The sequence below is a fragment of the Budorcas taxicolor genome, chromosome 18 (genome assembly GCF_023091745.1).
Source record: "Budorcas taxicolor isolate Tak-1 chromosome 18, Takin1.1, whole genome shotgun sequence".
Taxonomy (NCBI): Eukaryota; Metazoa; Chordata; class Mammalia; order Artiodactyla; family Bovidae; genus Budorcas; species Budorcas taxicolor.
The window spans coordinates 51146483-51169962 of NC_068927.1; the positions used below are offsets into that span (position 1 = coordinate 51146483).

General features: G+C 58.3%; 1 protein-coding gene across 1 annotated transcript; it reads left to right on the plus strand.

The window, feature by feature from the left end:
• Positions 1 to 660: 660 nt before the first annotated feature.
• Positions 661 to 23480, plus strand: LTBP4 (latent transforming growth factor beta binding protein 4). Its single transcript, XM_052655237.1, has 30 exons — positions 661 to 910; positions 4321 to 4512; positions 4667 to 4914; positions 4991 to 5093; positions 5448 to 5522; positions 5618 to 5740; positions 6266 to 6430; positions 7599 to 7748; positions 7873 to 7980; positions 8551 to 8682; positions 8768 to 8893; positions 9665 to 9790; positions 10306 to 10548; positions 11272 to 11397; positions 11486 to 11605; positions 12465 to 12593; positions 12814 to 12939; positions 13231 to 13353; positions 13592 to 13723; positions 14869 to 15000; positions 15080 to 15205; positions 16410 to 16556; positions 17331 to 17597; positions 17910 to 17981; positions 18251 to 18379; positions 18588 to 18734; positions 19720 to 19872; positions 20820 to 21200; positions 21591 to 21743; positions 23067 to 23480. Exons 1-30 carry the CDS (start codon positions 661 to 663, stop codon positions 23219 to 23221), a joined length of 4659 nt encoding a protein of 1552 aa, XP_052511197.1. The 3' UTR covers positions 23222 to 23480.

Consider the following 23480-nt stretch of genomic DNA (forward strand, 5'->3'; position numbering starts at 1 on the left):
CAGATGTGAGGACCCCCGCCCACCATCTTCCTCTACAGTTTCCCCTAATCCATTCCGACTTCTCCCAGGTGTGAGGGTCCCGGTCAGATGTGACTGCGCCCTCAAGTGGGCCCCTCCAGCGTCCTGCCCACCAGGCAGACCCCCAATCACTTCGTGTGCCCAGGTGCACCGACCCTTCTCCTCCCCCACCCCAGATGTGCCACCTGGCTGCCCAGATGTGCCATGACAATCGCCTACCCAGATGAAGCCCCTGTCTCTGTGACTGAGGCGGGGACAGCCTTTAGCCTTCTCCCCAAACGCGGCCCCCACTACTCTTTCCTCTTTAAAGACTCAGCCCGGTCTGGGGTGGGGTGTAGGGGGGACCGGCCCGCCCCCACCTGTTCCCTTCCCCGCCGCTCCCCTGCGGGCCCCATTCACTTGTTGATGCGGGGCGAGAGCAGAGGGGGCGCCCCCCCTCCCCGCTCCGAGTCTAGCGCCCAGCCTGCGCGCCTCTGGCTGCGCGCCCAGCCCCACGCGCCCCCGCGCGGCCGCCGGGGAGGGAGTGGTGGGGAGGGGGGGCCTGAGCGGGGGCGCGGCCGCCCTCCCCCGCGGGCGGGCGGGCGCGGCCGGGCCCCTCGGGCGGGCTGGGGCGGCGGCGCGGCGGAGCGCGGCGCTGCAGCCATGGCGGGTGGCGCGCGGCTGCTCTGGGTGTCGCTATTGGTGCTGCTGGCGCTGCTCCGGCCGCAGCCCGGGCTAGGTCGACCCCGAGAGCGCCTCCGCGTGCGCTTCACCCCGGCCGTGTGCGGCCTGAGCTGCGTCCATGGGCCCACCGGCCCCCGCTGCACCCCGACCTGCGCGCCCCGCAACACCACCAGCGTGGACAGCGGCGCGCCCGGCGGGGCGGCCCCGGGGGGACCCGGCTTCCGCGCCTGTGAGTGCGGGGTGGTGGTCCCGAGGGAGGGATTCCCGGGGGGAGGTGGAGGATCCCTGGGGATGAGGGAGACAGTCCCCAGGAAGAGGGATCCCAGATTCCTTGTGCCAGAGTGCTGGGGGATCCCCGGCTTATTTGAGGAAGATAGCCTCAAATTCCTGGCTTTTGGGGTTGGATCCTGAGAGTCCTGATTCTGCAAGCAATGAGGGTTCTCAGGGACCTGTGGTGTCCCATGTGAGGCGATGGGGGTTGACTTTCTTGCCTTTGAGTCAAAGTGGGAAATCTCAGAATTGAGGGGCTCTAGAACTTGGGGGAAAGGGGTCTGAATCCTGCGACTGTGAGCAGGGGTCCCAAGAGTCCAAGGGAGAGTTCCAGGGCCTTGAGAAGCGGTTTTCCGTTTCTGCTTCTTTGGGTGGGAGGCATGAGGAAAGTCTAGGATGGGAGTGCCTATGACGAGGGGGATTGGGGTGTGGAAAGTCGATCCTGAGAGCTGAGAGGAAAGGTGTTCATAGGAGGGTCTCTGCAAGACCCCGAGTTGCAAGGGTCGCACGTGGAAGAGCAATCCAACAGGCGGTCTGGGGGGAAAGGCGCCCCCTGGGGGGCCCAGAGGACAGGAGGGTTTGCGCACCAGGCTCCTCTAGAGATGGAGAGCCCTGGTGGGGGCGGGGGGAGTCAGGTGAGGTAGGGGTAGTGGGCCACCTGTTGGCTCCAGGGCGTGGTGGTGGGTGGGCTCTCAGAGTCTGGGCCTACCTGCCCCCAGTCCCGGAAGCCCTCTGGAGTGGGGAGTGGGGGCCCCTGGCGCCGAGAACTCGCCCAGCCTGGCCCCCGGCCAACCCAGCCCTGGCCGGCGTGAGCTCATCTCTCGCCGGAGCCCCCGCCCGCTGCCACTCCCTCTCTCCACCCCTTCCTCCCTCTTTCCCTCACTCCCTCCCGGCCCAGCCTCAACGGGCCTGTGCCAGGCGCCGTGCCCAGGCGGGTGCCAAGCCCCTGGAGGCGCAAGGAGGGGACTGCGAGGGGCGGGGGGGGGGGTGGCTGACCTCGGGAGGACCTCGATGTCCTCAGCTCCTCAACTCTCCAGGGGTGTGGGACATGGAGTTGCCTGTGCCCATCTAGCGGCCCGCCCTGGGTGTGGGAGCCCTCAGCGAGCTGGGTGGGGGTGGGGGTGGGCCACATTCAGGACAAGAGAAGACGAAGCAGTGTTTTCGATGGCTCGGAAATGCCCCCTCCCCCGACCGCTGCCCCCCAACAGAGACTTCCGATTTTGGAAACTTTATTCCTAGTTAAGCCTTTCCTAAGCCTGCCACTTAATTAAGGACCCCTCTTAGAGCACCCTGGAGTCCTGGCCTGAGCCCCCTAACTAGGGGAGCCGAGAATCTCTGCCCTCAGTCCCCATGCCCCTCCGCACCGCTATCAACAGACTCCAGAGACCAGCCCCTTCAGTGAAGTTCCCGCCCATTCTTCTGATGTAATCGCCCCAAACTGCACCCCTCACCAGAGAACTCTAGTTTTGTCCCTCAGCTACTCCTCCCCACTTCCAGGGGAAACCCCAGATTACAAAGGCTGTACAGTGATAACTACTCTAGCTGAATTCCCTTCCTGAAAAAGTTTCCCCGTTTTCTTCTATTTCCAACTGAATCCCCCCAGAGATCCCTGATTGCTGGGTATCCAAGTCCTTCTCTCCCAGCTGACACCCTCTCCCAGAAACTTCTGATCCCTCTATTTTCAGAGAAACCCAAAGTTGGTCTTGATCAGCTGATTCTCCCAAGAGCACTCCAGATAGTGTGCTCCCCTCAAGCAGCCATTAGTCTAAAGACTGGGGTACCTTATCCCTTAGCTGAGAGGGAAGCAGGTATTCCACAATATCTTAGAATCTTCCCAGACAGCTGAGGCTCGCATGTGCTGGAAAGAACACCACTCCATCTCTGCCTTGCTCTCAGCACCCTCAAATTGGCCATTCCAAGTCACTAGAGTCCTGTTAGTCGGTAACTCTCCTCAAAAGGACTAAAGAGGTTCCTTCTGCCTCCGTTTCCTCTGGGATCGGCTCCCTTTCTGTTCCAGAAACCTCCTGAGGTCTTCGAACGGCGGAGTGCTGCCTTCTAACTGATCTCCTCCCAGGAGTCCAGTCTCCGTACCCTTTTAAGTTGAGGGGGCTCCCTCTATGTTTTCCTGTCTTCAGTGTGTGGCTCAGAATCCCACACACGCCTTTCTGGACGGCCCCGGCCGCCTGCCCCCTTCCTCCCCTCCGCACAGCTGTCTCCAGCTGTTCTCGGCAGCCCCAGGGGAGAAAGGGAGGGGGTGCCCTCGCAGGATGTGTCCGGCCTTCTTTGGCTCAGCGGGCCCGGGGCTCCCCCAAGGGTCCAGAACGAGGAGCCGCCGCCCTGCCCCCGCCGCACCCCTCTCTTTGTTTACCCCGCCGCACAGCTGGCAGTGCCCCGCCCCAAGGTGGCCCGAGGCCCAACGAGGACGCGCACAGGGGAGAGCAGGCGCGTTCCCGCTGGCCCCGCCCCGGGGCTACCGGAGGCGGGAAGTCAGAGCTGGAACAGGGGAGCCGGAGCCAGAGGGGAGGTGGGCGGACACAAAGCGCGGGGATGTGGGGCTAGGACGCGCAGATAGCGGGGAGGAGGGATGAGAGGAGCGCGGGCGAGCGAGCCGGGGCAACCTAACGTGAGAAAGGGAAGATGGGTGGGGCTAAACGCAGCAGGTTAGACGCCTCGATGGGCGGAGTTTGCAATCCTTAGGGTAGAAGAATGCGATGTGGGCGGGGCGTATAGAAGTGAGAGGCGGGGACGGGGCGGGGAGAAACGTACAGCATGTGGGCGGAGCTTGAACCGGCCGCACGGGGTGCAAACGTGCCTAGAATGGTAAGAAGACAGAGTTGCGAGCACTGGATGGTGCCAAGGAGTGACTGAAGTGTAGTTTTAGTCAATGGAAGTCACAAGCGCTGTGTCTAAAGGGGCTGGGACAGCAAAAGATGGGCAGGACTAAACGCGAAGGCACGAGTTAGAGCGGGCGTGACTGAGCCTATAGGCGGGGCCAACACTATCTGGGCGGGGCTAGTAAGCCTCGGACTCGGCTGGAAAGTGGGACTTGAGAAGGAGGGCGGGGCGATATGAAAGTGAAGGAGGAGCTTGGGGGCGTGGCGAGAGGACTCAGAGGGCGGGGCTACACCTCCAGGGGCTGGACCCAGCCAATGCCAGTGGCCAGGGATAGTGAGATGACGCAAGACTACTCAAGGCTGAACTACTTAGAACTGAGTGATACCTTTGACGGTGTAGTTATAACGTTAGGGGTTGAGCTAGTGAGTCGGGTGTAGTTATAACGTTAGGGGCTGAACTAAGTGAGGGTGCTCTCGTCCCAAGGGAGGCTGCAAGGAGGGTTGCCGACCCTGAGTGTCCTCGCTCTCTCCCCAGTCCTGTGTCCCTTGATCTGTCACAATGGAGGAGTGTGCGTGAAGCCTGATCGCTGCCTCTGTCCCCCGGACTTCGCTGGCAAGTTCTGCCAGTTGCATTCATCGGGCGCCCGACCCCCGGCCCCGGCCATGCCAGGCTTCACCCGTTCTGTGTACACCATGCCGCTGGCCAACCACCGCGATGATGAACATGGTGAGGAGAGTGCGGCCAGAGTTCCCTCCGTACCCTCCACCACCTCGTCGTTCCTCTGACTCCCATGTTTCCTTCTTTCTCCTGAGTACCCTTCTCCATCGCTCCCTTTTCCCGCATTCCTACTCGCACTTTGCCCCGCGGTACCTCTCTCCAGGCGTGGCGTCTATGGTGAGCGTCCACGTGGAGCACCCGCAGGAGGCGTCGGTTGTGGTGCACCAGGTGGAGCGTGTGTCCGGCCCTTGGGAGGAGGCGGATGCCGAGGCAGTGGCGCGGGCGGAGGCGGCGGCACGGTCGGAGGCGGCAGCGCCCTACACAGTGTTGGCACAGAGCGCGCCGCGCGAGGACGGCTACTCGGACGCCTCGGGCTTCGGTTACTGCTTTCGGGAGCTGCGCGGAGGCGAAGTGAGAGGAGGCCTGTGGGGAGGGGCCCGGAGCCTGCCACCGCGCGGGGGCGCGCTCACCTTACACTTCCCCACAGTGTGCGTCCCCGCTGCCCGGGCTCCGGACGCAGGAGGTGTGCTGCCGAGGGGCCGGCTTGGCCTGGGGCGTTCACGACTGTCAGTCGTGCTCGGAGCTCCTGGGTAAGCCCCAGGATGTCCCCAAGGTGCTCGGAGCTGGGGAGAACTGAGTACCCTGCCGCTCCCTGTACTCTGCCCGTAGATGTACCCTTACACGAATTCTAGCCACGCCTATCCAGTTGTGGGAATCCTTTCCAGTCTAGACCCACCCATACCAGCTGGGACCATCCATCCCACTTTCTGACTTTGGCTAGCTACCCTGTTCTTACCCGACCTTCACGCCATTCGCCAACCTAAGGCTGACCTTGCGCTCAAACCACACTCAGCACCTTTCAGTTCCTGCCACCCCATTTTCGCCCCCGCCCACTCCATTCTCGCTCCTCTCGCCCCTGGCCCACCCCTCTCCTCTCTCCACAGGTAACACCCACCAGGGGGGCGCCCCAGATGGGCCGTGTCCAACTGGCTTTGAAAGGGTTAATGGGTCCTGCGAAGGTGAGCTGGGGCAGGGGTGGGAAGAGCTCGGGTGTAGGGAAGGGGCTGGCGGGGAGCTTGCCCTGATGCCTCTGGGATCACCCCATTCCTCGTAGATGTGGATGAGTGCGCGACTGGCGGGCGCTGCCAGCATGGAGAGTGTGCAAACACGCATGGCGGGTACACTTGCGTTTGCCCCGACGGCTTTCTGCTCGACTCGTCCCGCAGCAGCTGCATCTGTGAGCCGCCGGGGTCTGAGGCTGGTCCCGTGTCCACCCTATCCTCATGGCTGAGCATCCCTGGGTCTAATTCCCTTAGACCACACCCTCCCAGATTCCCTGGTCCGTCCTTACCACCCCCACCTCTGCCCCCCCAGTCATTCGTACCTCCCCTTCCGCACATCTCAGACTCTCGGGAGCTTCTTTGGCTCCTCTAAGAACCCCTCAAACCTTTTGAACTCAGATCTCCAGACTTTGATCAGCTCCTCTCAAGCCCCGACATTTCCTCATCTCTCGCGATACTTCTTCAGATCCCGAGATCCTTCCCAAACCCCCTTTCACCTCCTCAGATTCTCCCCAAACCCAGAACCCTTCTCAGTCCTCTAGGCCCCTCGCCCCAGCTCTTCTTCAGACTCTCTCAGAGATTTCCCAGATGCCCTTCACACCCACCGAGCTCTCCTTGGGACCATTCCCCTACCTTCCAGATCCCCTAGACCACTACGCTGCCAACCCTTCCCTGAAGAATTTCCTCCCCGACCTCCCCAGCCCAACACGTGATCTCAGAGGCCAAGGGGCCGTGCTTCCGCGTGCTTCGAGACGGCGGCTGCTCGCTGCCCATTCTACGCAACATCACCAAACAGATCTGCTGCTGCAGCCGAGTAGGCAAAGCCTGGGGCCGGGGTTGCCAGCTTTGCCCACCTTTCGGCTCAGGTGAGTGCCTCCTGCCTGCCTTTCTCTAGCTTTTTTTTCTTTTTTTGCTTTCGTTCTCTCTGTTCGACTCTGCAACCCTTTGGATTGTAGCCCGCCAGGCTTTTCTGTCCATGGAATTTCCCAGGCAAGAATACTGGAGTGGATTGCCATTTCCTACTCCAGGGGCTTTTCCCGACCCAGGAATCGAACCCATGTCTCTTGTATCTCCTTCATTGGTAAAGTGGCTTCTTTACCACTTGGGCCACCTTGGAAGCCCGCCTTTCTTTCAGTTCAGTTCAGTCGCTCAGTCGTGTCCGACTCTTTGCGACCCCATGGACTGCAGCACACCAGGCCTCCCTGTCCATCACCAACTCCCGGAGTTTACTCAAACTCATGTCCATTGAATCAGTGATGCTATCCAACCATCTCACCCTCTGTCTTCCCCTTCTCCTCCAGCCTTCAATCTTTCCCGCCTTTCTTCAGAGTTGACGCAAATAAGCCTTCTAGGCTCCGCCCCCAGACTCTCCAATCAAGTTAGACCCTAGCCTTGGCCACACCCCTGCCCTTTGAGACAACCTATCATCAGACTGGACTCCGCCTGGGCCCCCACCCCACCTTGGGCCACACCCACACCTGAGGCCCGCTACCTTGAAGTTAGGCTGTGTCCCACAAGCGTCACCCCCAGCCTCAACCTCTCATAGCCCTTGAGATAGACTGCTTTCCCAACCTTGCCTCGAGGCTTGGCCATGTCCCCAGCTTCTGAGACACTGCCTCCTATCTAACTTCAGCTTTGGGCCCTGCCCGAGACACACCCCTCTCCGAGACACCTCCCTGGCAATCTTTTTCTGCATAAAACGAGACCCCACAATGGACCTGATTGCTTCCTGGCCTGTCCCTGTAGACACCAAACCAGACTCCGCTTTCACCTCCTGTCCCTGCCATCATCCCAAAGAGAGAAAAACATCCTTGGTCCCACCCTTAGCCTCTGAGATATCCCATTCTTTGCCAGGGTACCACCCCATCTCAGCATCCAAACCAAACCCCTAACACACCCCCAGGCCAAGCCTTCCCCACGATCAAGTCCAGACCCTCAACTCCCTCTTCTCTTTCTCCTTCACAGCCCTTCCCTCTCATTTCCCCTACTCTCTTGCCCTTTCTCTGCCCATCTTTCTCCCTTTTCTGTTACCAGAGGGTTTTCGGGAGATCTGTCCAGCCGGCCCTGGCTACCATTACTCTGCCTCCGACCTCCGCTACAACACCAGGCCCCTGGGCCAGGAACCACCCCGAGTGTCCCTCAGCCAGCCCCGTGCCCCACCCTCCACCTCTCGACCACCCTCAGGTGAGCTGGTTTCTGGAGGACAGGGTGTTGTCTCCAAGGGGCAGCCCCAGGCTCACAAAAAAAGGGGAGATGTTCAGGGACACCCAAATCAAGGTCTCCAATGCTAACACCCCTTCTTTACCAGGCTTTCTGCCCACTCATCGCCCAGAACCTCGGCCTGAGCCCCGGCCAGGCGCTGAGCATCCCCTGCCCAGCATCCCTGCCTGGACTGGTCCTGAGATCCCTGAATCAGGTGTGGTAGAGGAAAGTGAGGGCATTGGTGGGGGGTATCACAGGCAAGAGTTCCAGGGAGGGAGGCTCCACCGTGAAGATTCTAGAATAGAACAAATAGGGATGTGACAGCCAGAGGAGTTAAGAAATGGGTGGGGAAAGATCAAGGTTTGCTGGGTGGGATGGTGTTTACACCAGGGGCTGGAGTCAGACAGGCCTGGGTGCAAGTTCTCTGTCATTACTGTGAGGATTAAACAACCTGTGTGTGAAGTATCTAGGAGATAGTAAGTGCTCAGTTAACGTGAGACAAGTGATTTTCGTGGAGGACACTAAGAACATATTTCAGGCAGAGGACGGGAGAGTAAAGTAAAATAGTAGAAAATGGACACTTTGGGGTGGCAGTATGGGAGGATTCAGGCCGAAGGTCTGATGAGAACATCGCATGATAGAGAAGGGCATCAGAGGGAGAAGACTGGGTTTGAGGAGGGACACCCAGGAGGGTGTTTTAGGTAGAGGATCTGAGGAAATTGTACTGGGGTGAAAGGGACGGGATTCAGACATGGGGGAACCCTGTCTCATTGGACCCCCGCAGGTCCCTCTGCAGGCGAGTGTCAGCGCAATCCCCAGGTCTGCGGCCGCGGACGGTGCATCCCCCGGCCCAGTGGCTACACCTGCGCGTGCGACTCCGGTTTCCGGCTCAGTCCGCAGGGCACACACTGCATTGGTGAGCCAGGCTGCGGGGGGAGGATGGAGGCAGGACGGGAGGCTGTACGGTGTCACCTCCTGACCAGGCCCTTCTGTACCCGCAGACATGGACGAATGTCGCCGCGTTCCCACGCCTTGTGCTCCCGGGCGCTGCGAAAACACGCCAGGCAGCTTCCGTTGCGTGTGCGGGCCGGGCTTCCGCGCCGGCCCGCGGGGTACGGAGTGTCTGGGTAAGAAATCCAAGCCCCACCCCAGCCGGGGTCTCGCTCCAGCTCTTCCTCTGGAGCAGTCCCCGCCCTCGCACGCTTTCCCACGTCCCTTCAACCCAACTTCTGCCTTGGCCTGGCCCCGGGCCCCGTCTCCAGTCTCTAGACTGATTCCGGCCGCACCGCTGCCTCTTTCGCGACCTGCCCGCCCTTCCGGTCGGGGCGGGTCCCTGCCTTCTACTGCCTGGCCTTCTCTACGGTGCTGGGTCCTGGCCCCGCCCTCCCGCTGGCCCCGCCCCCATATAACCCCGCCCCTTCTGTGTTCCAGACTAGTGCCTGCCCTCTCCAAGGCCCGTCCCCTGACCCTCAACCGCTGTAACCCACCTCCTCACCGTGATTTCCGCCTGTCACACCATTGCCCCATCCCCAATCCACCCCTTGCCCCCTCCTGCCGTCCCTTTTCTGGGTCTGCAAAGCTGCCCTTCCTGCCCTTGCCTTACCCAGTCCCTGCTGCTGCTCCCCAAATTGTCCCCCTCACGATTCCCCTCTCTGCCTCTGCCCAAGCTGGTTCCCCAGCTCAGGTCCTGTCCTCCTCGCTGAAGCTCCACCGCAGCCTTAAACCGACCCACTCCGAGCCCCTCTGCCGCCCCTGGCTCCCGCTTCAGCCTGGCCCCTGCCCCAGCTTGACTCCGCCCCTGCTGTCCCCGGGCCCCCCCCACCCCCGCCAAGCCGTCTGGGGGAGGGGAGGAGGCGGAGTGTCTGCCCCAGCCCCAGCCACCCTGTTTGTGCCCGCAGACGTGGACGAGTGCCACCGCGTGCCGCCACCGTGTGACCGTGGGCGCTGCGAGAACACGCCAGGCAGCTTCCTGTGCGTGTGCCCCGCGGGGTACCAGGCTGCACTCCACGGAGCCAGCTGCCAGGGTGAGGGACTGGGCAGGTAGCGGGGAAGGGCAGAGCAGCAGCGGTGCAGGATGCTGAGACGGAGCCAGGAGGCAGAGGGAGGCTGATTGATTCGAGACAGAGGCCAGGCTCTGAGAACCAGACAGGCAGCCTGGTTGGGGACGGAGAAGCCAAGTGATGGAAAACAGAAAGGCTGAGTCATGGAGGTTGGAGAAACAGAGGGAGGGGGTGGAGATGAGAGGGTAGTTATAAAGGACAGAGTTTAAGGAGGCCCACTGATATGGACTAGAAAGACAGAGTTCTAGGAAGCAGACAAGCAGCTTCATAGGGATTGAAAAAATAGAGGCATAGAGGATGGAGATAGGATGATGAGGGATAAGATGGCAGAGTGATAAGGATGGAGAGCCCGGGGATTAGGACAGGGTGGCAGGATGGTGCAGGGTGAAAGGTCAGAACGATGGAGGTCAGAGAGGCAGAATAGAGTATGGGGGGAGTGGCATAAGGGAGGTATGACCTGCATCCCTTGTTCTGAGCAGATGTAGATGAATGTATCCAGAGCCCGGGCCTGTGTGGCCGAGGGGTCTGTGAGAACCTGCCTGGCTCTTTCCGCTGTGTGTGCCCGGCTGGCTTCCGGGGCTCGGCGTGTGAAGAAGATGTGGATGAATGCGCCCAGGAGCCACCGCCCTGCGGGCCTGGCCGCTGTGACAACACAGTAGGCTCCTTTCACTGTGCCTGCCCTGCTGGCTTCCGCTCCCGAGGGCCTGGGGCGCCCTGCCAAGGTGAGGGGCCCAGGTCTAAAGTCACTCCACAGCCCACCCTTTGCTGTGGGGACCGGAGAGAAACAGGTTTGGGGTGGGGGGGGGGCAGCAGAGAGGCAGAGGGATGAGATTCAGTGGAGGAGGACAGGAACCGAGGCCTGGGGAAAATGAGGGGGTGGGGAGGGTCTGGCTCCAGAGTCTTTCCCCCTTTCTCCAAATATGAGGGTGCTCTCTAGTCCTCCCCCCTTTCTTGGATGATGCTCTTGTGCTTGTGGGCTTTCCCACTGGCTCAGCGGTAAAGCATACACCTGCAATGCAGGAGATCATGTACAATGCAGAAGACACAGGTTCGACCCCTGGGTTGGGAAGATCCCTTGGAGAAGGAAATGGCAATCCTCTCCGGAGTATTCTTGCCCATGAACAGAGGAGTCTGGTGGGTTACAGTCTATGGGGTCGCAAGAGTCAGGCACAACTTAGCGACTCAACCACCACCTTGCGCTTGTGGGAACTCTCAGGAACGGACAGGGCTGAGGCACAGAAGACATCATGCAGGAGGTGGTGTCCTGGCCACTTCATGGCAGTTAGAGAGGCCATTAATGGGGGAGCAATGATCTGTCCTTCTGGCAGGAGGGGGCAGCCTGAGCAAGGTCGAGGGCACTGCCTCCAGAATGGAATGTTGGGGTGGGTGGTGATGGTAGGGGGTCCAGGCCCCTTCTTCATCCCCACTGACCTCCTCTGCCCCAGATGTGGACGAGTGTGCCCGTAGCCCCCCGCCCTGCACCTATGGTCGGTGTGAGAACACGGAAGGTGGCTTCCAGTGCGTCTGCCCCACAGGCTTCCAGCCCAATGCTGCCGGCTCTGAGTGCGAGGGTGAGGCCGGGGAGGGAGGGAGGAATGTGGATGGATGAGGGGGGCATTGGACCACTACTTCAAAGCCGCACTCTTGTCTGCTCCCCAGATGTGGACGAGTGTGAGAACCACCTGGCATGTCCTGGGCAGGAGTGTGTGAACTCACCTGGATCCTTCCAGTGCAGAGCCTGTCCTGCTGGTCACCGCCTGCACCACGGCCGATGTACTGGTAAGATCAGGCCCTGGGTGTGACCTTGGACCTGCGTGCGTCATGACTCCTGACTGAGATCATGACCCCTGACCTGAACTGCAGCCTTTTAACCTGGATCTCAGTCATCTTACCTGGACCACAACCCCCAGAGCATGACTGCAATTCTTGACCTAGACTTGACCCCCGATCAGAGTGCAGTTTCTGATCTGGACCATGACCCTTGGCCCTGAATGTGACTTCTCCCTCTGTGATCAATGACCTTCAACTTGACTGTGACTTTTGACCTTAGCTGTGAACACTGCTGATAACCCTGGGACCCCAACCCTGGTAGCAGTTGTGCCCCAACTGTCCTCTGGCCCTGTATTCAACCTGTGACCCCTAAACTCGACTGTGACACCTGGTCTAACCATAACTACCAGTCATAACCCTGACCATAACCCCTGACTCTGTGTGATGCTTGATTCTGTCTTTTCACTTCCCCTGCCTTTTCTCAGGGTCCCTTCTCTGGGGCCTGATTGGGTTCATGATCCTGGATCCCAACCCCTGACCAGAGACTCGGACCCCTGACTCATCAGAATGGCATCCAATTATCCTGCTTTATAATACCTGACCCCTTACCCTAACTAATGTCTGACTTCTGTCCCAGTCCCTTCACCTGCTCCTAGGATCCTGGCACAGGGAGTTCCCAGAAACCCAGACACAGGATCCTCCGAAGATGGTCCCCAGGATTAGGGAGCCCTGGTCTCCCTTACCTCTTTACCTTACCTCCCTGGACTCTTTACCTCACGTCCAACCCAAGACACTTCCCATCATTTCTTTCTGACCCTTATCCATGTGTCCCTAAGCAGAACCTCCTCTGAAATCCCCATTCCTGCAGATGTGGACGAATGCAGTTCCGGCGCCTCCTGCGGGCCCCATGGCCACTGCACTAACACCGAAGGCTCCTTCCACTGCAGCTGCGAGCCAGGCTACCGGGCGCCAGCTGGTCGGCCGGGGCCCTGCGCAGGTGGGCTGGGTGGGGAAAGGGCTGGACAGCCTGGGAGTGGGCCCTGGCTTCCTGGGCAAAGCCTGGTGGGGAGGTGGGAGCTGGACTAAGGGACTGTATAGGTGGAATTTAGAAACTGGCCATCTGGGGCGTGGCTTGCGAGCGGGGTTGCTGCTTTGTAGGCGGGGCTTGGGCCCTGGGGACGGGTCTGGTGACCCAGTCTGAACTCTGGGTACCCTAGACGTGAACGAGTGCCTGGAGGGCGACTTTTGCTTCCCCCACGGCGAATGCCTCAACACCGACGGCTCCTTCGCCTGTACTTGTGCCCCCGGCTACCGGCCCGGACCCCGCGGAGCCTCTTGCCTCGGTCGGTACCCAGGCCGGGCCTGAACCGGGAAAGGGTGGGGAAGGGGAGGGGCGGAGTTGGAGAGGAAAGGGGGAAAGGGCGGAGTCTGGATAAATTGGGCAGTGAATGGAAAGGCTCGAGCCAAGCTCGTCGGGGAGGTGGGGCTTGCAGGAAAGGGAGGAGCCTAAGGCAGGTAGGGGAAGGGTTAGAGTCTCGGAGCCATAGGGGCGGGGAAAAGGCGGTGGAGGGGCGTGGTCTGGAATGTCAGGCAGAGAAGGAGACTGGCTTGCGGTTGCCGACACTGTCCCGCAGACGTGGACGAATGCAGCGAGGAGGACCTCTGCCAGAGCGGCATCTGTACCAACACCGACGGCTCTTTCGAGTGCATCTGTCCTCCGGGACACCGCGCCGGCCCAGACCTCGCCTCCTGTCTCGGTGCGAGGCCCCGCCCTGGCCAGATCCCTCTCTCCTCTGCCTTCTGGTCTCCCCTATTTGTCTCCCTCTCTGCCTCCCTTCTGCTGCTTCCTCCTTCCCCCTTTCCTGCGTCTCCCGCCTCCCCCTTCTAATTCTGCTCTCCCCTCCTTGACTCCCCAACCTGTTCTACTTGCCCTCCTTGCCACCCCTCTTCCCGGGCGCCGCTTCCCTCATCTGACAGCCCCGCCTCCTCCCTCAGACATTGACGAATGTCGGGAGCGGGGCCCGGCCTTGTGCGGGTCCCAGCGTTGTGAAAATTCCCCGGGCTCCTACCGCTGTGTCCGAGACTGCGACCCCGGCTACCACGCAGGCCCCGAGGGCACCTGTGACGGTGAGACCACTGCCCCCGCCCCCACGAAGAGCTTTCTTGATGACCAAGGAGGGGCTCCAGGCTTCACTTAACTCTCCCCATCGGTGGTGCAAACAAGCCACTAGTGTGTCCTTACACTGTCTGTAGTGGGGAGACAGGAAGCTGAGGGAAGACACTTCTATCAGGAAACAGACCAGACCTCGCTTCTAGAGGCAGCACAGCTTTGGGGGTAGGGGGGATGGTGTGCAGGTCAACATTTTGTGGAACAGATGAAATGACTGTGAACTGCCTTGCGTTCTTGGGTTGCCAGACCCCTGATTCATGGAAACCTAGTTTCATGGACCTCATTCACTAATTTCACAAGAATTCATTAAGCCCTACCGTGTGGGACACTGGCAGCAGAAGAGGCAATAAGTCCAACAAAATCCCTGCCCATGGGACTTCCCTGGTGGGTTAGACTCTGCAGTCCCAATGCAGGAGGCCTGGGTTTGATCTGTGGTCAGGGAACTAGATCCCACATGCTGCAGCTAAAGATCCCACATGCCACAACTGAAGACCTAGCACAGCCAAAAGAAAACAAAAAAAGTCTCTGTCCTCATGGAGCTGATGTTTCAGGGGGGAGAGACAGACAATAAATATGTAAATAACTCTGATTCATTCAGCAAATGATTTAGGGGCACCTACACCTGGGGATAGAGTGAGGAACAGGACAGACACAAACCCCTGCCAATGTGGAGCTTGGATTCTAGGGAGGTGACAATCAGCATGCTAATAAATACATGGATATAAGAAGTTTAAGAAGGAAAGTAAAGCAGGATAAATGGACAGAGAGGACAGGTTAGATAAGGGTGGGGGGGGGGAGCTGGTTAGGGCGGCTGGACCTAGACTGGAGTGAAGCAAGAGAGGGAGCCATGCAGATAGCTGAGGGGAGAGTGTTCCTGACAAAGGGAACACCAAGCGCAAAGGTCCTGAGGTGGGGTCACGTTTAAGCTATTTGAGAAATGGTAATGAGGCCTTGCCTGCCTTAAGAGGTATCAATGCTTGTTGGTCAGACTCCAGATTCAGAGACCTCTCAGGCATAGGAACTGGAAGCAGCACCAAGAACCTGTGAAATCAGGCCTGTGACTCCCCTCTCTTTCCCCTACGCCCTCCCCATGCTTTTGCAGACATAGATGAGTGCCAGGAATATGGCCCAGCGATTTGTGGAGCCCAGCGCTGTGAGAATACCCCTGGCTCCTACCGCTGCGCGCCAGCCTGTGACCCTGGCTACCAGCCCACGCCAGGGGGTGGATGCCAGGGTGCGTGTCCCTGGGGCCACGGGTGAGAGGCAGAGGGGATAGAAGTTCCAGCCTCGGCCTGACTGTCTGGTTGTTGCAGATGTGGACGAATGCCGGAACCGGTCCTTCTGTGGGGCCCACGCCGTGTGCCAGAACCTGCCTGGCTCCTTCCAGTGCCTCTGTGACCAGGGCTACGAGGGGGCACGGGACGGGCGTCACTGCGTGGGTACGGGGCTTCTGGGGGAGGGTGGAGCCAGCGGGTGGGGAAGAGGCTGGTCAGGCCCTGATCCTCTCCATAGATCTGAGTGCATGTAACCTTTAGGGGTATGGAATTTAGACCTTGGAATAGATCATCTTCATATCAGTCAGGAGTCCCTATTAACTCAGATTTTATCTGGGGTGTGCTTTAAAAATTCATGCATAAGGGAGTAGAAGTACAGTAACCTTAAGTGTATGTAAACATTTCCCCCCCCCCAACATTTACAAACAAATGTTTGGCAGCACATGGGACCTTAGTTCCCCAACCAGGGACTGAAACCCTGTCCCCCACATTGGAACGCAGAGTCTTAACCACCGGGCCACCAGGGAAGTCTGCTAACATTTTATGAGAAAAATTTCTAAACATATGGCAAGTTAAAAGGCCTGTAGAGTGAATCTCTGCACAGCCATGACCTGCATTCTATTATCATTATACTTGCTTCTTCACATGTCTCTCCATTAATCCACCTAATTTTTTGGAGAGATTTAAAATTATATTGCAGGCATCACTGTATCACTCCCCAAAATTTTTCATGCATAATGCATGTCATTAACCAGAGATCAATATGTGTTCACAGATATTTTTGAGGTTCAACTTACATACAGTGCAATGAATGATTCTTAATTATACATTCTCTTAGTTTGACAAATATGAACAAATCAAGCTTCATTTCTTTAAAGGGAATCAAAACTGTGAAGTTCAGGGAAATATTTGAACTTCGAGGATACGTGAATATAGGAATTGTAATGAGGCTAGCTGTCTCCCAGCTCTGCTATCCTCTACTGCATTTATCTTCAGGCAGATTCTCTTTTCACAACGACGAAAGGGGCCATCGCACCTCTGGCTGACATCCTCAGCTTGCCATCCCTAGCTACAGAGGAAGGCTCTGCGTATTTCTAGAACAAGTCCCAGGACTGGCTTTGATTGGGCCCAGCTGGGTCACTGCCTGTCTTTGACCCAGAGAAATGCATCAATCTGCTTGACCTACTCAAAACACATGGGTTGAAAAATGGAGGAGCAGATGACTCCCATGGGGAAATCAGGGTTTGTCACTGGAACATAAGTAGAGGATGGGATCTGAGCCATTAAATACTTCAAAGCTCAGACTTTTATGGAATTCCAGAAGTTTACCACCGTTGACTCCCTCTTCCCTCTTGTCTCCTGCTCACAGATGTGAATGAATGTGAGACACTACAGGGCGTGTGTGGAGCTGCCCTGTGTGAGAATGTGGAAGGCTCCTTCCTCTGTGTCTGCCCCAACAGCCCTGAGGAGTTTGACCCTATGACTGGGCGGTGTGTTCCCCCTCGGACCTCTGCTGGTGAGACTGAGATCAAAGTCTATTTAACTGATGGCTGCTGGCCCCACAGGAAAGTAATGGGATCTAACCATTCCTGACCTGGACAGCTGCCGTCAGTTAGATGCTGTTGTTTTAAACAACAAAAAACTGGAAAACACAGAAGTTAACCTAGGTGTGGGACTCAGTGTCAGGAGTAGATCCTGGTTCTGACTTGACCAGATTCCTCCATTCAACAAATGTTCACGGTGTTTAGGCCCTTTTCTGGGCACTGGGAACACAGTAGTGACCAGAAAACCACCCTGTCTTCAAGGGGCTCACAATCCAGGGGGGACAGATAGCAATATAGCCTGACAGTAATAATCTAGAGAAATCAGGACTGTGATGGAGGCAAGGGCCATGGGGTAGGTAGGGAGGAGAGGGCAGGTGAGAGAGGGGCTTGAGCGGTTCCACGTGGACAGGTTCTGGGGCTGCCTAGTTCGGGGAGCAGTGTCTAGGCCTACGTCTGGGTTTTGAGTATGAAGATTCCCAGGCCGGTTTGGGATGTGTTGATTAGGAGGCCTCCAGGAGGCCAGGGAAATGCCCTCTTCTCTGACGTGAACTGCAGGTGGGATGAGGGGCCAGATGCTTGGGAGAGGGAGATAAGGAGGCAAGAGGTACAGAAAGAAGAGGCAAGAATGGAAGAGACCTTGGCCGACAGATGGTGAGGGGTGTGGAGCCTGGTTCTGCCACACGGGGGCCTCAGTTTCCCCGTCCATAACGGAGGGGCTGGAGGCTCAGCCCGCACTGTCTCCCCAGGTACGTTCCCAGGCGCACCGCCCCACGCACCTGCCAGCCCCAGTCTGCCGGCCAGACATCCACCCCCACCCCCGCCCCGCCGGCCCAGCCCACCCAGGCAGGGCCCTGTGAGCAGCGGGCGCCGGGAGTGCTACTTTGACACCGCGGCTCCAGATGCCTGTGACAACATCCTGGCCCGGAACGTGACATGGCAGGAGTGCTGCTGCACCGTGGGCGAGGGCTGGGGCAGCGGCTGCCGCATCCAGCAGTGCCCGAGCACCGAGACAGGTGGGCTTGGGCCTCGGGGTGCACGCAGGGCTGAGGGTTTGGGTAGAAATAGGTGGACATGGGACTGGGCTGGGACAAGGGGACACACTTGGACAAGGGGCAGAAGTGCTGGTATTGCATGGGCAAGGGTGACTTAACAGCTAGGTGGGCATCAGGCTGAGAGGTGGATACAAATAGGCACAGGGGCTGAAGTCTTGGGCAGTGAAGGGCAGGCATGGGGCAAGAGTAAGCACTGAGGCAAGTGGGCACAAGCAGGCCCAAGGCAGGGTCTAGGGCCAGGGTGTGGAGGCTCAGCCTTGTCTCTGTGTGCAGCTGAGTACCAGTCATTGTGCCCCCATGGCCGGGGCTACCTGGCGCCCAGCGGAGATCTGAGCCTCAGGAGAGGTAAGGCCCACCCACCCTCAGCCTCCAGCCCAGCTCTGTCTCACCCGGTCTCTGTTTTCTTCATGTCTCTCTCTCATCCTGTGTCTCTGTCTTTCTCCTTCCCACCCCTATCTTCTGACTCTCTGGGTCTTTGTCACCATCTCTTCCTCCTTCTCTTTCCTGATCCTGCCCTGCAGCCACACACCCCCCTCCCCCGATCCAGCCCATCCCACAACCTGGCCCTCCCGCATCTCTGGTGAGGCGCGTGCCTCTGATCATCTTTCCCGCAGACGTGGACGAGTGCCAGCTCTTCCGAGATCAGGTGTGCAAGAGCGGCGTGTGCGTGAACACAGCCCCGGGCTACTCGTGTTATTGCAGCAACGGCTACTACTATCACGCCCAGCGACTGGAGTGCATCGGTAAGAGTCCCCCACCTCCACCATCACCCCCACCCTCGCCTGGGACTCTTTCCAACCCTTGGTCACGCCAGCGCCTCTCTGGAATGTGACCACCACCAGCAGGAAGTCCTTCCTGAAGTCTAGACTCTATTTATCAGATTGTCAATGCACTGGGGAAAGGGCAAGGGGAGGAGGCTACTTCTTAATCACTCCCTCCATGCCTCCCTAGATAATGACGAGTGCGCGGACGAGGAGCCAGCTTGTGAGGGCGGCCGCTGCGTCAACACTATCGGCTCTTATCACTGCACGTGCGAGCCCCCACTTGTGCTGGACGGCTCCCGGCGCCGCTGCGTCTCCAACGAGAGCCAGAGCCTTGGTAAAGTCTTCCCGCGCCCCGCCCCGTCGATTATCACGCCCCAGTCCCGCCCACACCGTCCAGCCCCTGTTAACCTCCGCTCAGCCTCTTGCCTACACCCGGGCCACGCCCCTCGCGCGTGGCTCGGTCACGCCCCTTAACGCCCCATTTAGCCTCTGGTCTTGGCTTTTTTGACTCAGAACTGGAGGCCAGCTGGCGTGGTTAAGGACGAACGTTTCAGAGGAACTTCCCTGCCACTTGCTGGTCCCGTGTATGCAAGCACGTTTGCTTATTCCCTCTTGGACCCCCACAGCTTGCTTTCAGCGCATTGGGTAGATTGGCAGTAGCCCCTACCTTAGAGGGTGGCTCTAAAGAATTCTGTTTTCAAGAACAGAAGGAGGACCTGGTCTCACTAAGTGCTAAGAGCATGCTTTCTGTTATCTCCCTGTGTGTCTCTGTCTCTGCACCTCTCGATGAGTTTCTGTCTTCGGGCTTTTCTCTAAATTTCTGACCCTCTCTGCATCTGTCTTTGCTTTTAGGTCTTTCTTGCTGCACCTTTGCTTTCCTGTGTTTCTGACTGAATCTCTGACTCTTTGGACGTGTTTGTCTTTATTTCTTTGGGTCCCTTCTCCCTTTTTGCCCACTGACCCAAATTCTCTTCTCCTCTTGCTTATTGTTCCTACAACATCCTCCCACACTCTAAGACGTCATTCAAACAACAGTGCTCCGAGGGGAAAAGCAACTGCCTGGGGTCACAAAGCCTTCCAGAGGCCAGACTTGGATAGATTCCTCCTCTCCAGACCCTGTCTCCCTCCTATTTGATAACTTCATGCCAGGCCAAGCCCTGTACTCACCTGGAGCTACTTCAGAGGACTTCCCGAAGCCACATCACAGCTGATGAGGACTGAATGATAGGGAGGGGCTGGCTGAGCTGAAGGAGATTGAGCAATTTGGGAGGTCTTGAGTGTCTTCTTCCTGCCTTGATGCATGCTGTCTCTGCCCTCAGATGACAATCTGGGAGTGTGCTGGCAGGAAGTGGGGGCTGACCTCGTGTGCAGTCGCCCTCGGCTGGATCGCCAGGCCACCTACACAGAATGCTGCTGCCTCTATGGCGAGGCCTGGGGCATGGACTGTGCCCTCTGCCCTGCACAGGACTCAGGTACCGCCACCTGCCTGGGCCACACTCAGAGATTCTGCCCCTCAGGCTCCAAATCCAGTCCTCAGACTCCCAGTCTTAGACCCCAAGATCCCCCCAAACTCAGCCCCTTAGACCCCTATGTCCCAGCCCATTCCTAAATCTTGATTTCTTAGGCCCCAAGTCACAACCCAAAGACCTCCAAGCCTCAACCACAGAAAACCCAAGGCCTGACTCAGCAGGTGTCATAGTTCCAGTCCCATAGGGCCCTGATGTATGGGCTCTCAGACCCTCAACCCCTAGTCTCTGGAACCTCAAGACAGCCCATGAGACCCCTTCCCCCAAAGCCTGGACCTTTATAACTCAAATGCCAGTTGCTCAGATCCTGCCATCCTGGCCCCCAGACTCTGGTCATAGCTCACAAACCTCCAAGTTCCACTGGCTTGGATATTCACATCCAAGGGCCTAAGAGGCCAGCCCACAGCAACAGAGATCCCCCATGTTTTGTCTCTTAAAAGCCCAGAGTCCCCCATTTCTCAGCCCTTGTGAAACCAGTGCCAGCCCCAGGTCCTTGGTCCTCTGACTTCCAGGTCCCATGGCTCAGATCTACTCCCATGCATCCTGACCCCTCAGATCCCTGATACTTGCCATCCTACCTTCATAGGCCCCTAGCCCCAGAGCTCATGGGTCCCCAAATTCCATCACTTGGATCCAGACTTCTAGCTGTAGTCCTCAGTACTCCTGACCTCAGTGCCTTGGCATCCCAGCCTCAGTCCTCAGACCTTCAGTCCTGGCTCCAGAACCCCTGATCCCAACCCTGCAACCCCAACCTGCTCCTTTGACACCCCTCTAATGCCTCAGCCCAAACCCCTCCCACCCTCTCCTCCAGGCTCCTCTTCCCTGAGGGGGGACATAAATAGCTGGTGCAGGGGAAGCCTGAGCTGATTGTTAGGCTTGGCTCCCATTTGCAGATGACTTTGAGGCCCTGTGCAACGTGCTGCGCCCCCCTGCATATGGACCCCCGCGGCCAGGTGGCTTTGGACTCCCCTACGAGTATGGCCCAGACCTAGGTCCACCTTACCAGGGCCTTCCCTATGGGCCTGAGTTGTACCCACCACCTGTCCTACCGTATGACCCCTACCCACCGCCACCTGGGCCCTTCGCCCGACGGGAGGCCCCCTACGGGACGCCACCCTTCGACATGCCAGACTTTGAGGACGATGGTGGCCCCTACGGTGAATCCGAGGCTCCTGCTCCATCTGGCCCGGGCACCCGCTGGCGCTACCGGTCCCGTGACACCCGTGGCTCCTTCCCAGAGCCTGAGGAGTCGCCTGAAGGTGGAAGCTATGCTGGTGAGTATTAAGCCCGAGTGATGAGCGCTAAGATGAGGACCCAGTGTACAGAGATGGCGATAGGAGAAGGGAAGGAGGGAGGGACGGGGAGAGACAGAGATAGAAGCAAAGAGAAGTCGGGGGGAGACACAGGCTCAGAGAGACAGGAAAACAGAGATATTGTTGGAGAGAGCGACAGAGAGCAGAGATGAAGAGGAACAGACCCATCTCGGTAGATGAACCGAGAAAACGATGAGGACAGAGGGAAAAGCTAGAGAGAACAGAGCAACGTAAACATCCTGGCCCCACAGCGCCACCCACAGCCCTGAAGCGGGATGGACAATTTAGAAGAGGACCCAGGGAATCAGGGCAGGGCCCCACTTGAACTCTGAATCCCCACACTCTCCGCAGGTGCCCAGGCCGGGCGCTACGAGGGACTGGAGGCAGAGGAGTGCGGGATCCTGGATGGCTGCGCCCACGGCCGCTGCGTGCGCGTCCCCGAGGGCTTCACCTGCGACTGCTTCGACGGCTACCGCCTGGACATGACTCGCATGTCCTGCGTTGGTGAGGGGGTGGGCCAGGGCCAGCACCGAGGGGTTGGAGATAGGGTGGAAAACCTTTACTAGCGGTGGGTAATCAGGATCGTCAGGAAGACCAGCCAAACGGCTAGGCAGGGGAACAGAAAGAAATTCTTGCTCAGGGATGGGGCATGCCTGAAGGAGAGGTCAGGTTGTGAGGAAAGCCAGGTTGTGACCACAGGACCAGGGCTGGGCTTGAAGCTGGATGGAGAGAATAGAATCCTGCAGGCGTGATTGCTAAGGACTCCCAGGGCTACTTTGAGCTATTTGCTTGACTTCTTTGAAGAACCTTCAGTTTTCCCATCTGTAAAATGGGAATATGAATCATCTCTGCCTAGTTTAGACAGCAGGAAAGCAGAGTGGTTACAAGCCAGGACTCTGGGGCAGTTGGATAGACCTCAGGCTCTGTCCAGCAGTGTGATATGTGATCTCGGACAGGTCACTGTCCCTTGCTCAGTTTTTCTCATCTGAAAAATAAGCATATCTTACAGAACCCATTTCACAGAGCCAAGAACATCGATTTGCAATGACAGTGAGGCCTTTGTGTAAACCAAAGCTCAGCGAAGAGAACTGACTTCCCCAAAGACTCAGAACTAAGAAACAGCAGGGAGCTGGGCACTCAGAGTCTTTGCCAGCTGGTCTGAGAACTTCCTGGGCTTTTTGGTGACACTGGGCCAGGGGCTTCCCCATGCTGAGGCTCAGTTTGCCCAGTACCTACCTCATAGGGTTATTAGGAGGATAGTTAATACAGGTAATGTGCTCAAAACAATGTCTGGCACAACAAGCATTTGTGGTTGTTAGTATCATCATCAGTATTGTTTTCCTATCAAAACCCCAGTGTCCTAGGGGGCTACCATACCCATCTCACAGAACACAAAGCTGAAATGCAGAGAGGTTAAGTCACCTGTCCAGCTCACACAGCCAACAGTCTCCACTCTGACAGGAGACTCAGCATCCACAACCCTCAGGGGCCAGGGAGGCGGGCTCCTGGGTCCCCAGCCCTGAATGCTGCTGCTGCTGCTGCTAAGTCGCTTCAGTCGTGTCCGACTCTGTGTGACCCCATAGATGGCAGCCCATCAGGCTCCCCCGTCCCTGGGATTCTCCAGGCAAGAACACTGGAGTGGGTTGCCATTTCCTTCTCCAATGCATGAAAGAAAAAGCGAAAGTGAAGTCGCTCAGTCGTGTTCGGCTGTGCGACCCCATGGACTGCAGCCTACCAGGCTCCTCCGTCCATGGGATTTTCCAGGTGAGAGTACTGGAGTGGGGTGCCATTGCCCTGACTAGCACTCCTGGTATCCCCTCTCCCCAGACATCAACGAGTGTGACGAGGCCGAGGCGGCCGCCCCGCTCTGTGTCAACGCCCGCTGCGTCAACACCGATGGCTCGTTCCGCTGTATCTGCCGCCCAGGATTCGCACCCTCACACGAGCCGCATCACTGCACGCCCGCCAGACCTCGGGCCTGAGTGAGTCCCCCAGCAGCCCTGGGCCGCCCACTCCGCGCCTGCGCACGCGGGGTCCCTGCTGCGCAACCCTGCCACCCACCCGCTTGCGCGCATGCGCACAGCGATGCCGGACCCGGCGGAGAGGAGGGTCAGTGGGACAGATGGACAAGAAGGAGCAGCCTTCCTACCGACGCCGCGGGCCCAGGCTTAGCCCACGGTCCCCTTCACATTCCTGCTCCTTTTTATAAAAAGTGTTCAATTAAAAAACACCTATTTTGTA